The sequence below is a fragment of the Vigna unguiculata genome, chromosome 7, assembly GCF_004118075.2.
Source record: "Vigna unguiculata cultivar IT97K-499-35 chromosome 7, ASM411807v1, whole genome shotgun sequence".
NCBI classification, from domain to species: domain Eukaryota; kingdom Viridiplantae; phylum Streptophyta; class Magnoliopsida; order Fabales; family Fabaceae; genus Vigna; species Vigna unguiculata.
In genome coordinates this window covers 26,611,513-26,627,107 of record NC_040285.1, presented here as the reverse complement: position 1 = coordinate 26,627,107, position 15,595 = coordinate 26,611,513, and the positions used below count along the sequence as shown (strand labels likewise).

Here is a 15,595-nt window from a genome sequence, read left to right as displayed (position 1 = left end):
TTTGGAGCATTCTTAACTTCTAAATAACACATGTCCGAGACAAATAAGAATATTTAAATTATTAATTTTTAATTGCCTAATAAAGAAACTTTAAAATTTATAATTATCATTACACTCTTCTAGATATTTTTTCATCTTCAACACAATTTTATCATTGTAGAAGTTTCAACACGTTTTGATGTAAAGTTCACAGGAAAAGCAGTTATTCATAAAATACAGTTTTTTATTTTAAATTTATCACCAAAATCAATTTACGTTTCTACTCCAACAAATTATGTGGTCACATTTACATAATTCATTCTCATACTTATTTTTATCATAACAAACCGATTTGTGATCATCATCTCTTTAAACATTATTTTCAAGATTGCATTACGACACTATCATACCTTTTCTTCACTATTTACGACTATAGTAGTTTAAAAAGTAGTTTATAATCAAATATTTTAAAAAAATTCAATTATAAGATATTATTTGTAAAAATAATATACATTTGTATTAATTATAAAATTAGTTTCAATTTAGTTTCTTTATTTAAATTATTTCTATTATTGTGAAAAAAATAAATTTTATTAAAAATATATAAATATATAATTTAAATATATTTTATACAAAAAGTAATAAAATATTATTATTTAATTTTACAAAATAAAATATGAATACTATTTTTTATTATATTTTAATTAACTTAAAATTATACCATAACTTTTTTTTTAAATAGCGCACGGGTAAAGTGCTAGTTTTCGAACAAAAACATGAGTGAAATGTTGAGGTTTTAAATTGTTAATTGAGGTGCCAGTAGCTGGGCCCAAATAGAAAATGCCGACAATGCCCAAAAGGAAAGTGAAGCCGGTGGAAGAAGTAAGATGTCACCCCGAAATATAAGGTGTTCAGATATAATCAAGGAAATTTAAAGTTAAAAAAAAAATCTTCATGTATTTTTTTTTTAAATAAATAGAAATAAAGGAACTTTGTGCATTTATATTTTAAAAAGTTAACTTATATAAATCATGAAAAAAATATAAAATAAGACAAGGTTCATGGAAATCAAATACGAGTTCATATGTAAACTGAAACTATAAATTCAATTAAAATAATAGTGTAGGGTGTAATAATACTGACACTTTAACTTTAAACTGTAACCTTCAATTTAATAAAATAATTCTAATAAATAAAAAGTCACATTGTTTATAATATAAAAATAAAGTACCCACAAAATATATCAATCAGAATTAACTTCTCAAAGTTATCTATAATATAATGAAAAGATACCAAAGGCATAATGTAATGCCTTCAACATAGACAAAGCATGAAACAATTTAATTAGAGAGTGCTCACAGAGTAAGGAGTTGCAAAATAAAACAGTTTGACAAAAAGTGTTCAAAAAAGCATTAGCTACCACGCCCAAACAAGTAAGCAACATCAACATCATCTGAACTATCATCGGGAATCTCCACGTCTGCTCACACAATGTATTTGGTGATCAATGCAAAAGGAAAAACCAAACACATAAAGAAATGGTAAGTTAGAGATAAAAATAATTTTCATCATATATGTATACAAGCAGATTTGTAAACAGACATTTCAGTAAGCACACAAGACATGTGAAGGCAAATAATGCAAGACCCTCAAACTCAAATATCCGGATACATATAAAGAAATGGGATTCACTAGATGTTTATACTTGTGGTGACCTCTACTGCTCTGCATAGTCATTGTCAATGAGTTTCACCCTATCATGCACAAGGTTAGTCCACGATCATCTAAGGTCATTATCCTGCCAAAGACTATGACCTTCTGCTACTCTCATCACTTGAATCAATCTGCTCTAAGTGAGACTGACCGATTCTTTATAGTTTCAGGATGCAACCATGTTTGAATCCTTATCTGATTATATACACTACAACACCACCATGAGACCTCCCAAAAAACTCATGAAATTACGTCTAACTCATGTCACGTCACATCATTTTCTCACGCCAATTTCACATGCTATCTCAAAGCATCATAACCTCATGCCAATGCACAACCAACCAACCAATTCATGATTTATTTCACACCAACCACATCAATTTCTGTTTATAAAATCCCATAAGACACTCATAGTCATACACTTCATGCATTTTGAAGATATACCGTCAACCACATATTAAACAGAGGAATTAAAAACAAGTATGCACCATTCTCACTTAAGTTAGGCCTTTGAGCGAGAACTTCAACAGTGACACAATGAACTTTTTGCGAGTTCTCGCCTATGAAGGACCTTCTTGCCTGAGTGATATTGCTTTCCGCTAAAAAATGAAGTTTCTCGCCTGAGCGATAACTCGAGCAAAGGCAGAGGTGGGTTTTTGCTACTCTAGTTTACGTGAAAGCTACTTGCTTGGGCGAGAATAGCATGTCCTTCACCTGTTTACGCATGCAAGGCAAAAAAACAATACAAAGCAACATCCAGTTCATTCTCATACAAGTACACACGTCAATCAGGCATTTTAATTAGGGATGGCAATTAGGGCCCGGCCCGCTGGCCCGTAGAAAAAACGCAGGGCGGGCCAGGATAGTGAGCCCGCAGGCCCGCGGCCCGCAAGCCCGCATAAAATTAAAAAAAAAAAAAAACTTGCACTTGTGTATATTAATTACTTCTTTTATGGACTCTTGCATTATCATTTCAAATTCTTGTATAACTTGAAAAGACAAGTATTATGTAATTTTTAATGTGCTAAAATTTAAAGAATACATTGTGTATGTCATAGTATGAATATGATAAAAATGTTGAATTATCAATTTATCATCTAATTCCCCAAAGTCTTTTCTTAATTTTGTGAACTTCTTAAAGTTTTCCAATTTTTAAACATTGAAAGTTTTATCATAAAAATTTAAAAAAATTAAAAAAATTAAAAAAAAAACAGGCCGGCCCGCGGGCCCGCAGGTCAAGGAGTATGCAGGGTGGGCCAGTGTTTTCAGCCCGCATAAAGTATGCGGGGCGGGGCGGGCCAGCCCGCGTTGTGCGGGCCTTATGCGGGCCGGGCTTAAACGGGCTGAGTAGGCCCCCATTGCCACCCCTAATTTTAATCATGAAACAGAAGCAAATACAAGCCATATACTTAACGTGAAAATCCTAACTTTCCTTACCTTGATAGATGCTAGCCAAACAAAACAGGCAGCCAAAGAAGAGCATCACAATATGATTTCAGCTTACGAAGGTGGCACAACAGAAGAAGGGAGGCAAAATGAGACTCTAGCAAAATTACAGTGGAACCAAAACTCCAACACGGAAAAGAAACTTAAAGGGATTGAGGTTTGAGTCCTACTTACGCAAAGGAAGATGGTTTGGTTGACTCTCGGGAGGATCTTGTTGTGTCCTAGTAGAACTTTTTGTTTTCAGACAGGAGGATAGGAAAGTGAGTTGCTCCCAAGTGAGGGAACATAATGGGAGTAAGGGAACAACTAAAAGGGGTCCTACTTCGATTTTTTTTGAATTCACAAATAAGTGGGTCAGGTTGGATTAGCTCACTAAGTGACCAACCTGTAGTGGGTTGGGCAAGGCCGAGTGACCCGTTTTGAGATATCTAAGTTAAACTTCATAATAGATCACTTATATGAGTGAGATTGGTTCTTTTTGACATCTCTTAAGCGTTTATTCTTTTGTAAGGATTGAATTGAGGGATATGGAGTGAATCAATTTTGGTGAATTTAATAGTAAAGTTTGTTTTGTTTCTTTGGTGAATTTAAGAGTGAAGTTGTGTTGTTTCTTTTAAAAAAATTGGAGGTGATGATGGTGTGAATTTGAAAATAAAATTTGTGAAAGTTTATGAGAGATTTGACTGATGTGACAAATTAAGATAAAATTTAGTAGATGAAAAAGTAATTATCTTTGATATTAAAAATAATATAAAATGATATTTAGAAAAGTATAATTATTTTATATTTTTTTACTATGAATAAATTTTTTCAAAGTAGAATAAGAAGAAAAGGAGAAAAGTGGAGGATACGTCCTGTTAGGAGAAGTAGAGTGGGTAGTTGCAGTGCAGGTTCCAAGTACCTTCCGTCTCTGTCGTGGCAAAATAATGGCTTCAACTTTACTCTTTTGTCCCATTGCTTCCATACAATCACCCCTAAGTCACGGGCAATTAAATATTCACTTTTATATTATTATTATCATCGTCAGTTAGATAAGTAGTCGCTTTTCTCCCATTTCCACTTCTCTCTTACTAAACCAAACAACAAAATATATATTTTCATCAATTACACGCATGGGGTATTCAAAATCAAATAGGTAGAATAAAATAATATATAACTAGTCCAAAATTGATAATGGATTAAAATGAAAAACAGTTTAACTGGTTCCATTTTTTTCTTCTAAAATTAAGTGGTTCAAATTGGTTGGTTCAAATTAAACTAAAATAATATAGAACTAAAATCATATTTAATCTTATTTAAAAAAAGTTATATCAAAAGTAAATAATAACTCAGAAGTAATTAAATAAGTAACCATGACTATTTTTCAAAATAGATGTAAAGATGAAAATAGTAGCATGAGTTTTGCTGATTTTAACCATCAAATCAGGGTTCACAACACACAAGTTATTCAAATTCATCCTTGTAAAATTGTCAAAATTTCAATTATATATGTGAATATCTCCGAGTACGATTTTGTTTTCCTATCCCTAGCAATAATTTATTGAATAATATAAATATTTGTGACTCACCTGTTATTCAAATAATATTACTCATATATTTTTGTACTTTCAATAACTTATAAATAAGACAAAATATATGTTGAGAAAAGTTTATTGTTTGAAAGTGCATGCCGATTAAACTCATGTCTTTTTATTTTTAAACAAAAATATTAAATACATTGACAATACCTTTAACAATGTAAATATATTTGTCATTTAAATACAATTTCAAAATAATAATGAGGTTTCAATAACTACCAATAAGGTCATTAAAAATATTATTTATGATTGATTACTAACGAGTTTTATCTATGTAAAAATAGTGAAAGGCATTTAAATGTTTTAGTTATAAACGAATTACAATAGTTAATCAATGATAAATTATTTTTCTCTTGTAAACCGCAATATACAAATAAAAACCCAAAGCTCACCATTTCTATCAATTAGAGATTTTAATATTGGATTAAATATATTTTTGACCTTTTAATTTTTAGTGAAAATTGGAATTAGTCTATTTTTTAAATTATGACTTAATTTAGTTCCTAAATTTTATAAATGTGTAAATTTAGTTATTTTAACTATCAAAATTTTGTTAAGTTTATTTGACGTTTGTTTTTCATCTAATATTAAAGCATAAATGTGTTAAATGGTGTAACCAACCCAAATATTATCATGAAACACGTTTGAAATGTCACAAAATTTGGTTAAAATGACTAATTTGCTATTGTAAACCACAATATACAATTTAAAATCCAAATATCTCCATTTCTATCAATTAGACATTTTAATATTGAGTTAAATATGTTTTTGTCCTTTAACTTTTGAGTGAAAATTTAAATTAGTCTATCTTTGAAATTTTGACCTAATTTAGTCCATCGACTCTAGAAATACACAAATTTAGTCCTATTAACTACAATTTTTTTAAGTTCTATTTGACGTGCGTTTCTCAAGTAAGTAGAGATGTGTCAAACGGTATAAAGAACCCAAATTTTATTATCATGAAACACATTTGTTCAAATAAACTTCACAAGATTTAGTTAAAATGACTAAATCCATACATTTCTAAAGTTGGAAGATTAAATTACAAAAAAAAATTCTAAAGTTCCCGACTTGCAAATTCGCCCAGCGAGTAACACTAACCCAACCCATGCTCGCCCAACGAGTAGCACTCGCTCAGCCACTGGCCTAGGTATGGAAGTTCCTGACTTGAAAATTCACCCAACGAGAATTACTCGTCCAACAAGTTTGCGAATCTGAATAATTCTACAAATCAGTGTTATGCATAATTCTGCAAATCAGCTCACTTGCCTAACGAGTGTGCAACTCTGTAGAATTATACAGAAATTGATCTAACTTGTTTTATGCATCTTCAGTCAGTCCATACCACTCCAAAACCAGTGCAGAGATCATTCAATTATTAAACATCACTTTTATCTAATTATTCATACCAATTGAATGCAAAACACATTTAAACCACCATTTATTCTCAACTAACAGGAAAAACACACATCTTTATAGTTTTCAACATCACAAGCAATCTTGCATATCATATATATCAATCAATCAATCACAAATTAAACATACAATATGCATTCTTAACATGTTTATGAATTAAGACAGAGAAATGAGCTTCCCTTATCTAGTATATTGCTTAAACAACTCTATAAACGTCAAACGTTTCTAATTTCACAGGATGCTTTATATACACATAAAAACATCACAAGAACGATCAGGACATACCATTATGACCACTGATCAACAAAGACTCATACTGATAAATAAAACGACGCATGCAAGCGGAATAGGGCTTACATGTAATAGAAAACAGAAAAGACAAAAGAAAAGAGTGTAAACTTAACTTACGCGAACTGGAGAAACTGATTGGTTCAGATTGAAGAGCTCATCGAGAAGATCAATCCTACGGTTTCGGCTCTTCAATCAGACGACCAGAAAAACAAAATACTCTGTTAGATAGAAGTCAAAGAGTTCTAAAAAAATAGTTTATAAAGATGGTGTGTTTTAAAATAATAAAACTTGTTTATAACAATTTTATTTATATTAAAAATTTTTAACATTAAAATAATCTAATCTTACTATTTTTAAACAAATATCACTTCTAAAATATACCATTCTTTAGAATTTTACACGTAATTTCCAAATTAAAATTATAGTCTAATTAAGGTCGATTATCTTTATACACTCATTAACAATTTTATTCGTTATAGGTAAAATGTGTGATGCAATGGGATGGATTAAATATTAGAAAATGTCTCACAGTTTGATTATATATATAAATTAATTGATGCAAAATATACAAAGTAATATTAGAAAATAGTTAATTTAATAGGACCGAAGAGTGAAAATGTGATGAGAATCTGCAACAGAAAAAACGAAGGAGTATAAAGAACTTCCTTAATTTTACTTAGTGGCCGTACGGTGGAATCAGTTAAAGCGGTGGATTTTGAAGTATCTACTGCATCTATTCATCTTAAAACACTTTCCTCAGTTCAGAGATAGGCAACGTGTTGAATGCGTCTGGTGTACCACGTTCCTTTTCTCGCGACAGCTTCGGTGAACGATTCCCAGCACTAAATAATTTAGAACAGAGCTTAATTTGCTAGGTTTTATTAAAGCACAAAAAAACAATAAAAGCACAGTACAATTGTTTGTGGGTGGAGGAAGGAAAATTGAAACATTGTTTGTGTCTGTGTGTGGTTTGGTGGGTCAGTCCTGCTACCTAGCCAATTATTGTGAGGAAAGCAAATAACACAACTAATGAGTGTCTTTCCCTTCTCATCCTATATATAGCATTCTTCCACTCTCAAACCATTTCCTATCTCATTCTCTCCATAAACTTTTCTCAATCCCTTCAAGCTCTCTCTTTTCCCTCTACACAGGTTTGTTCCTCAATTCCCTCATCCTTTTTTTTTTTTTTGTATCTTTCAAAATTTACCATCCACGCTTAGGGTTTAAACTTTCAATTCTAATGGGTTTCTCGTATGATGCCTTTGCCGTGTCTTCTCTATGGACCAGTTCTGTCATTCTCTTCGTATCATTCCTTTTTGTTTTACCTATATTATTCTTTGCCTCAATTTGATACTCTTCACCTGAAGACCAAATATATATTGTAATTTAATTTTTCCCCTTTTCTTTTGGGAAAGCTGGGTAGCAGATATTTTTTAAACCTAAATACTCCTTTTTTTTTTTTCTTAAGTTTTATCTTTTAGTAGTGCCAACTATAATGAGTTAAGTGTTTTCATTATGCTTCTATTAATTAATCGCATTCTAGTACCCTTCATGTGCTAGCATGTGTTGTATGTCGTTCTTTTCCCCCGACTCTCCGCTGTGTTTTTCAGCCTGGTTTGTTATTCCTTAAAAAGAGGAAATTTCGTCAATTGCACTTTTCTTCTTCCTTGGTTCTCACATTACCCATGCTTCACATGAACTGTTTTTGTTTATAGAGTGCTTGTTGATGTTTTGGACTTAATTCTTCTAACCATTTCATCTTACCCTCCAAATCCATGTTGTGTGCAGAATGGGAAGTGCTGGAAAAACTGACTATGGTGAGTACACTTATGAGAGTCTTGAGAGAGAGCCTTACTGGCCAGCAGAGAAGCTTAAGATTTCCATCACTGGGGCTGGGGGTTTTATTGCATCACACATAGCTCGGCGCCTCAAGACGGAGGGGCATTACATTATTGCTTCTGACTGGAAGAAAAATGAGCACATGACTGAGGACATGTTCTGTGATGAATTCCATCTTGTTGATCTCAGGGTCATGGATAACTGCTTGAAGGTTACTAAAGGGGTTGATCATGTTTTCAATCTTGCTGCAGACATGGGTGGGATGGGGTTTATTCAGTCTAATCACTCTGTCATTATGTACAACAACACGATGATTAGCTTCAACATGATTGAGGCTGCCAGGATTAACGGCATTAAGAGGTCAGTCATCATGCTTATCATTTCAGTTATACGTTTTCGGACCAAACATTTATGATGTGGTGTTTGTTTTAATTATATGACGATGTGCTTTACGCGATTCAAAAAATATTTTCCAGGTTTTTTTATGCCTCTAGTGCTTGTATCTACCCAGAGTTTAAACAGTTGGAAACCAATGTGAGCTTGAAGGAGTCTGATGCATGGCCAGCTGAGGTTTGTTGATGATTTTGCTGTTGTTCAATTTATGTTGGTTCTTGATTTTCACATTGGGATTGGGAGTAATGTGTTTAATTTTATGACTGTTTTAGCCACAAGATGCATATGGGCTGGAGAAGCTTGCAACTGAGGAGTTATGCAAGCACTATAACAAGGATTTTGGAATTGAGTGCCGTATTGGGAGGTTCCATAACATCTATGGCCCTTTTGGAACTTGGAAAGGCATGTTTTTTCTCTGAATTTAAAGCTTTTATAGTTTTTGTCTCTACCGAATGGGTAATTTGGTAGAAAGTTTTTATATTTTGGTATCCTTTTGGATTTACTAAGTTTGTGTTGTGTTCTTTTCCTGTCATATAATAGGTGGAAGGGAGAAGGCTCCTGCTGCTTTTTGTCGGAAGGTAATCACTTCCACTGATAGATTTGAGATGTGGGGAGATGGACTGCAAACACGATCATTTACCTTCATTGATGAGTGTGTTGAAGGTGTGCTAAGGTATGTCTTGGCTGATTTTTTTGACTTATAGCTAAATTATCGTGTTATTTTTGTTGTTTGTATGTTTAACATTAAAATTCTGAATTTTCTGTTTTCTGAATATGAAAACAGAGTCAGTAGAGTAACTTTTTGTGAAGTTATTTTGAGCACTTGTAAATTTGTTGCTGCATGTTTTGTGCTCCGTGATGTGTGTCCACTTAGCACTATGCGAGCTTGCTAGTGCTTAATTTTTCATGTTTTGACATGAATTTGAAACGTGGATCACAGACATTGATCCAAACATACAATTAGTATTTTTCTTTGCAAAATCCATTTATTTTAAACTGGGTCTTTCTGAAAGAAAAATAATCACCAGCTCAATCAAAACTATTGGATTATATGGCCACAATATAGATTTCCGCATTTACGTGATTTAGAATTTGTCTTATTTGGTTGAATAGGGGAAAGTCAATATGGTATTCATGAGTATATAAAGAAATTATGGAGATGTTTCACCTTTTTCTTCATAATCTTTGATAAAACTTGACATTGGGGTTTATTGTTGTGTTTAGATTGACAAAATCTGACTTCCGTGAGCCGGTAAATATTGGAAGTGATGAGATGGTTAGCATGAATGAGATGGCTGAGATTATTCTTGGCTTTGAGAACAAGAATATTCCTATTCATCACATTCCCGGTCCCGAGGGTGTTCGAGGTCGTAATTCAGACAACACACTGATAAAAGAAAAGCTTGGCTGGGCTCCAACTATGAAGTTGAAGGTATTAATATCATCATTAACTCATAGGAATTTATCTTCTCATTTCCATTCCATAATTCATCGCATGTTCATGTTAAGTATGTGCAACAGTTTTAGCTTTTCTGAATGAAAACCTTTGTATTTTACAACATCCTTTCCTAGTTTTTTGATAGTTTTAAACAACCAAATGATTCTATGATACTTACAGTATCTGAATTCTGATATTGTAGGATGGGCTGAGGATCACATACTTCTGGATTAAGGAGCAGATTGAGAAGGAGAAGGGTGAAGGTATTGATATATCAGTGTATGGGTCTTCCAAAGTGGTGCAGACTCAGGCCCCAGTTCAACTAGGTTCACTTCGGGCTGCAGATGGCAAAGAATGAAGTGTTCAACACATGGCTGTAGTGATCACCTAAATGTTTCAAGTGAAGAGCTGGATTATATATATATAGGCAGGCACTAAATAGCGCAGTATCTGTTTGTTTAATTAGGGCTAAGGATTTGTTATGTCTCTGCATTTTGTTTACGTGTATTTTATGTAGTTCTCTTAAGGCACTTCCTGGTGCTTAAGGTGGTTCACTACACTAAATAATTGATTTATAAGCAAATAAAATTTTCTTCCTTGTGAACATGGTGTCTCTGAATGTTCTATGTAGGGATTTTACTGAGAGTGGAGCATTCTTTTAGCAAAAAGTTGCTAAGTTTTATTGTAGTAAACTAGCATCAGATTTGAGTGGAGCCCATTCATGAAAAAACAAAAGAAGATCCGAATGGAGCCCGTAACAATCGTTTCAATTGTCATTTGGACACAACGATAGAACAAGTCGCTGTTTGTGGTCATGTTCATGATAGACATCACAGCGTGTTTCCGCTTTACGCAATTTCACGTGTGTATTTTGAATACATGTTTGTCCAAGAAGGATAAGGGAACTATTTCTAACTTTTTCGTAACCACCCTCGTAGGAAAATGAAAAAATTATCTTTTTTTCTTTGAAATTCTACAACAAATTTACGATTATCTTTTCTCTTCCTCCATGAAGATTGAATTGAAGTGGTCCAAACAAATTGTGAACATGGCTAGTACCGGCTAATTTATGAGGCTTAACATGGTCTTGGGACTCGGAAAAAGAAAAGAGCCACAAAAGTCTAAAGCATAGGATTAGGATTACCCATTTTATTCCGACCTAAACTGTTGAACAAAATTTTATCAACTGAACAATTTCTAACAATTTTTTCTTTTCGATTTCTCACCACAAAATTTTTACTGAGAGAAATTGGCAATCATATAATCCTTTCGTCACCACTGCCTCTAAGCTACTAGAAAATTTTAATTCTCTTAGCGAATTATGCGAAAATTAGAAAGCAAAGAACTCTTCAAAATTAACAAAACTACATTGATATATATATATATATATATATATATATATATATATATATATATATATATATATATATATATATATAAAAGATTTTTACATTGATTTTAATATAAAATCTCTTTTTCTTTATTTTCAGTTCACCGTACATATTTCTTGACTTTACAAAAGTGTTATCTTTTTGCTCTTTGTTTAAAAACTTCGGAATCCTAAGAAGGATGGAGAAATTGAAGATGGTGTAAGAAAAAGAAAAAAAGAACTTCATTCTCTTTATTTCGGTTTTACGGATAAAACTAATGGTTTTTCAATGACACACCATGTTATTATATCTACTTTAGTCACATCTAAACCCACAAGTCAAACTAAACCCCACCCTAAATCTTTCTAGGGTCTACCCTATCATTATACACTAAATAACAAAATAAACATAAAATTTAGTTTACGAATACATTAATCATGCACATACAAAAACTTAGTCCTTACAATTAATGCAATAATTTTGTAAACAATATAATAATATTATTTATTGTATTCATTAAATATAATTTATGATTAGATTTAAGAATATGAATAAATATGAATCAGGCAAAGTTTATTTTAACCTTTTGTTTTTCGTTTTCTTTTCCAACCATATAGCGATAATTGTCTTCCAAAACAAGTTCAGGGATTGTTTTTTCTAATAATTGCAAAGGTTTGAATTATATAAATTAGGGACATGGTTTAGTGGCCACGAATTCAGGAATTATTGTTTCTTCTGTTGTGTGCTTTCTTATTATTTTGAAAGAAGAAATAGAAACTAGTTAAACGTAAGAGAAATATTGTATTGTATATGGAAAATGGTCCTACTCAATTATGTGGTTTGGTAGAATAACGAGTTTAAAAAATTACAATATAACAAAGTATTTTTAAAGTAAATACATGAAAATTAAAAAAGAATATGGTGAAAATATTCCATTCTCTACCAAAGTTTGTTTAAAATGTTGCATTAACCAAAACTTGATACTCTCCATTTTCAAAAAAAGTAGACAAACCATGCACTCGGAACATGAACATGTGCATTTACCAAAAAAACAAAACACACAATCTAAACATGGCTTCAGATGAATGTGAATGATCACATCACTAACTTTATTAAGAAGTTAAGAAGCATTAAACCTTACTGAATTCTACAAAAATAGATTAAAAGTGAGATTTGCACCACTTATATAATCTCAGATTGCCTTATTAACACGAAACTTTGAATAAACTTTCAACTAAACATAGATCATAAATTAAAACCACCAACTTGTTGGCAGGCTAAAATTCACTAAATAAAATCATTCGAACAATTCTGTCCATTTTTTAAGAAATGATATTTAAATTCTATTTTACAGGTTAGAATTAAATTGATTTTTTTTATTTCAAATTATGCATCTTACAAATTTTCATTAAAACATAAAATTTATCTTAGTAGAGCAGGTTGTTTGATTTGAAACTTTATTGCAACTCCACTTTCCGTATTGCAATTTGCTTTGGTTTTGGGTTTTTCTTTAGCCTACATTGTCAATAATTGGACCTTGAGGAATCTAGTTTCCCCAGAACACGAAATTTTTTTATTATTTTCCTTTCCTGAATAGAATCAGTTGTTCTACTTTATATCTCGTTTTTAAAACTCTATGTTTCACTTTAAAGAAACAACATGCTCTATATTTCACGTAATTGTAATAGAACTGTTGAAATTTTCCATACTGTTTCCATTTATGTGCAATTTCTGTGCCTGATAAGAACAGACAGAGTGTAGAGTGTTGAGTGATGGCACCGGCACCTACACGCTAGACAGCGAGAATAGGAAGTGGGAACAACCAAAACCAAAACCATACAATTTTTCATTAACACAACCCCTTCTAAAAAAAAGTCATAAAAAACGACTTTTGGAGAGTTTCGGACAAAGACAATTCCCACACTGTGCTGATATATACAACAGTTTCAAACAGTCTTAAGGGTGATTAGGAGGTCTTTTTCTATGAGTTTTTCCGAAGAAAAAAGAGGCAAATTCTGCATAAATACTTGAATAGTTTTAATTACCTTGAAAAATATGCATTCTTCTGACAGAGTTTTCTGTCTGCTTAAAACATTTTCTTTATTTTTCAAACGTTAAGAAAATTATGTTTTAACGAAGTTTTATCAACAAATATTTTACAATACACATGACAATATCTCAATAGATGAAATAAAGATTTAATGTGATTTAGAAAAAAAAAGAAGATTTGGTGTGACTTGAAAAATAATCTGTGTCGAGAAAAAAATTCTTTAAATTAATACACGTAAGTCCTCCAAGGGGCCACTTCTGCTAACCCTATTTCCTTCTTTCGTACAATAAAATTTTATTTTCGTTTCATGAATTAGTTGGTGTGGGGCTTTTCCTATTGGGCGGTTGGTGCATGCATATCTAAAGTTCAGTTTTAAATTTTGTACTTAGGCTTATATATTTGGACGGTTGATAAATATGAATATGAATGAGGACTTTATTTTTATTTTGGTGTTCCAATACTCTATCTTTCTGTTCTTCATCTCCTTTCTCTCTCTAAATTTTGTGCTTAGGTTTGGATCTGCTGCAGTTCATCAACATGAAGGAAGTGCTGAGTGAAAATCTGATTGGCGATTTTCTAGAAGCCTTCTGTCTTTTTGACAGAGATGGAGATGGTGTGTATCCTTTCTTAACCTCTCTTTGAACTCAATTATAGTTTGGTATTTCATATATAATTCAATTACAATATTCTGCCATTGTTTCTCTTCTCTGGTGTTTGCATGTTTTGTCTCTCTTTTTTACGTCTTTTTTCTACTGAATTATAAATTGAAAAAAAAAAGGGTGCATAACCATGGAAGAATTGGGTAGTGCAATTAGGGCACTGAATCAAAGTAATCCCAGGAAGGAGGAGCTGGAAATGATGGTGAATGAAGTGGACATGGATGGGAACGGAATGATAGAATTTGAGCAGTTCTTGAATGTGATGGCCAGAAAAATGAAGGTGCGTGTAGTTGAAGAACTTGAATTTTCAATTTGTTGATAAATGAGAGTAATGGTGAAAAGGGACGCTAATAATGTGGTATGCATGCATGTGTTGGATGGATGAATCGAGAAGCAAAGTGAAGCAGAAGAGGAATTGAAAGAAGCTTTCAGACTCTTTGACCAGGATCAAGATGGTTACATATCAGCCACAGAGGTTTACTTAACTCCTTAAGCATCTAAATTAATTAATTTGTTAGTAATTAATAACATATGATTAATATTTATGTGCAGTTGTTATCTGTAATGAGAAATATTGGAGAGAAGATCACAGAAAAAGAGCTGGAGGAGATGATGAGAGTGGCTGATTTGGATGGTGATGGTCGACTTAATTATGAAGAATTCGTGAGGATGATGGCTTTTTAGTTATTTGTTACTATAGAACAAATGATCAATGAATGAAACACTTTTAAACTTGTTTTTCTTCATCTTTTTATGTATTATCAATCCTTATATAATACAAAATGTTGACTATGTTCAATAATTAAAGTCGTAAGTTATTGGCATGCAACTCATTTTGTTGTCTTAGATAGTATTAAAGTTACATCTTCAAAATCATTTATAGATGAATTTTTTTATCAACGTGTTACTGTTTGAGGATATATATGGTTCAATTAAGACATGCATTTACTTATATTTTTTGTTATGTACGAATTAACTCTACAGTTAGAGTGAAAAAGAAATGTTATGGAATCATTATATTGATCAAACTGTTTTAGCAATATGTGTCCTAACGTATAAATAGCATACGTATACTACAACTCAAACTTTAATAAAAGTTATTCATTTTAATTTTAAAAAAAATCACATACGATTGTAAAAAAGTTTTAATACGCGTATTGGTCAATTACTTCACCACATTAATTTAATGTCATATACTATCATAAATACGCATAATGATATTTTTATAAATATTTTAAACTCATTTGTGTTGGACATAAGCACATAATAATGATATTTTTATAAATATTTTAAACTCATGTATCGGACATTAGGGCTTTTTCAAATCGTGTGTACAAATTTGATGCAAAAGTCGATTTTTTATTCATAGAATTTTGGCATGTTTTTTACAACTAAATTTTAATAATTTTTTTTATAATATGAGG

General features: G+C 31.7%; 2 protein-coding genes across 2 annotated transcripts; both read left to right on the top strand.

Moving 5' to 3' along the window:
- Positions 1 to 7,339: 7,339 nt before the first annotated feature.
- Positions 7,340 to 10,696, top strand: LOC114191903 (GDP-mannose 3,5-epimerase 2). The gene is made up of 7 exons (XM_028081353.1): positions 7,340 to 7,573; positions 8,211 to 8,621; positions 8,738 to 8,831; positions 8,927 to 9,056; positions 9,195 to 9,327; positions 9,879 to 10,086; positions 10,295 to 10,696. The coding sequence occupies exons 2-7, from the start codon at positions 8,212 to 8,214 to the stop codon at positions 10,448 to 10,450; spliced, it is 1,131 nt and encodes a 376-aa protein (XP_027937154.1). The 5' UTR covers positions 7,340 to 7,573; position 8,211; the 3' UTR covers positions 10,451 to 10,696.
- Positions 10,697 to 13,915: 3,219 nt separating this feature from the next.
- Positions 13,916 to 14,964, top strand: LOC114192467 (calmodulin-like). Its single transcript, XM_028082199.1, has 4 exons — positions 13,916 to 14,125; positions 14,291 to 14,451; positions 14,566 to 14,646; positions 14,724 to 14,964. Exons 1-4 carry the CDS (start codon positions 14,050 to 14,052, stop codon positions 14,853 to 14,855), a joined length of 450 nt encoding a protein of 149 aa, XP_027938000.1. The 5' UTR covers positions 13,916 to 14,049; the 3' UTR covers positions 14,856 to 14,964.
- Positions 14,965 to 15,595: the final 631 nt, after the last annotated feature.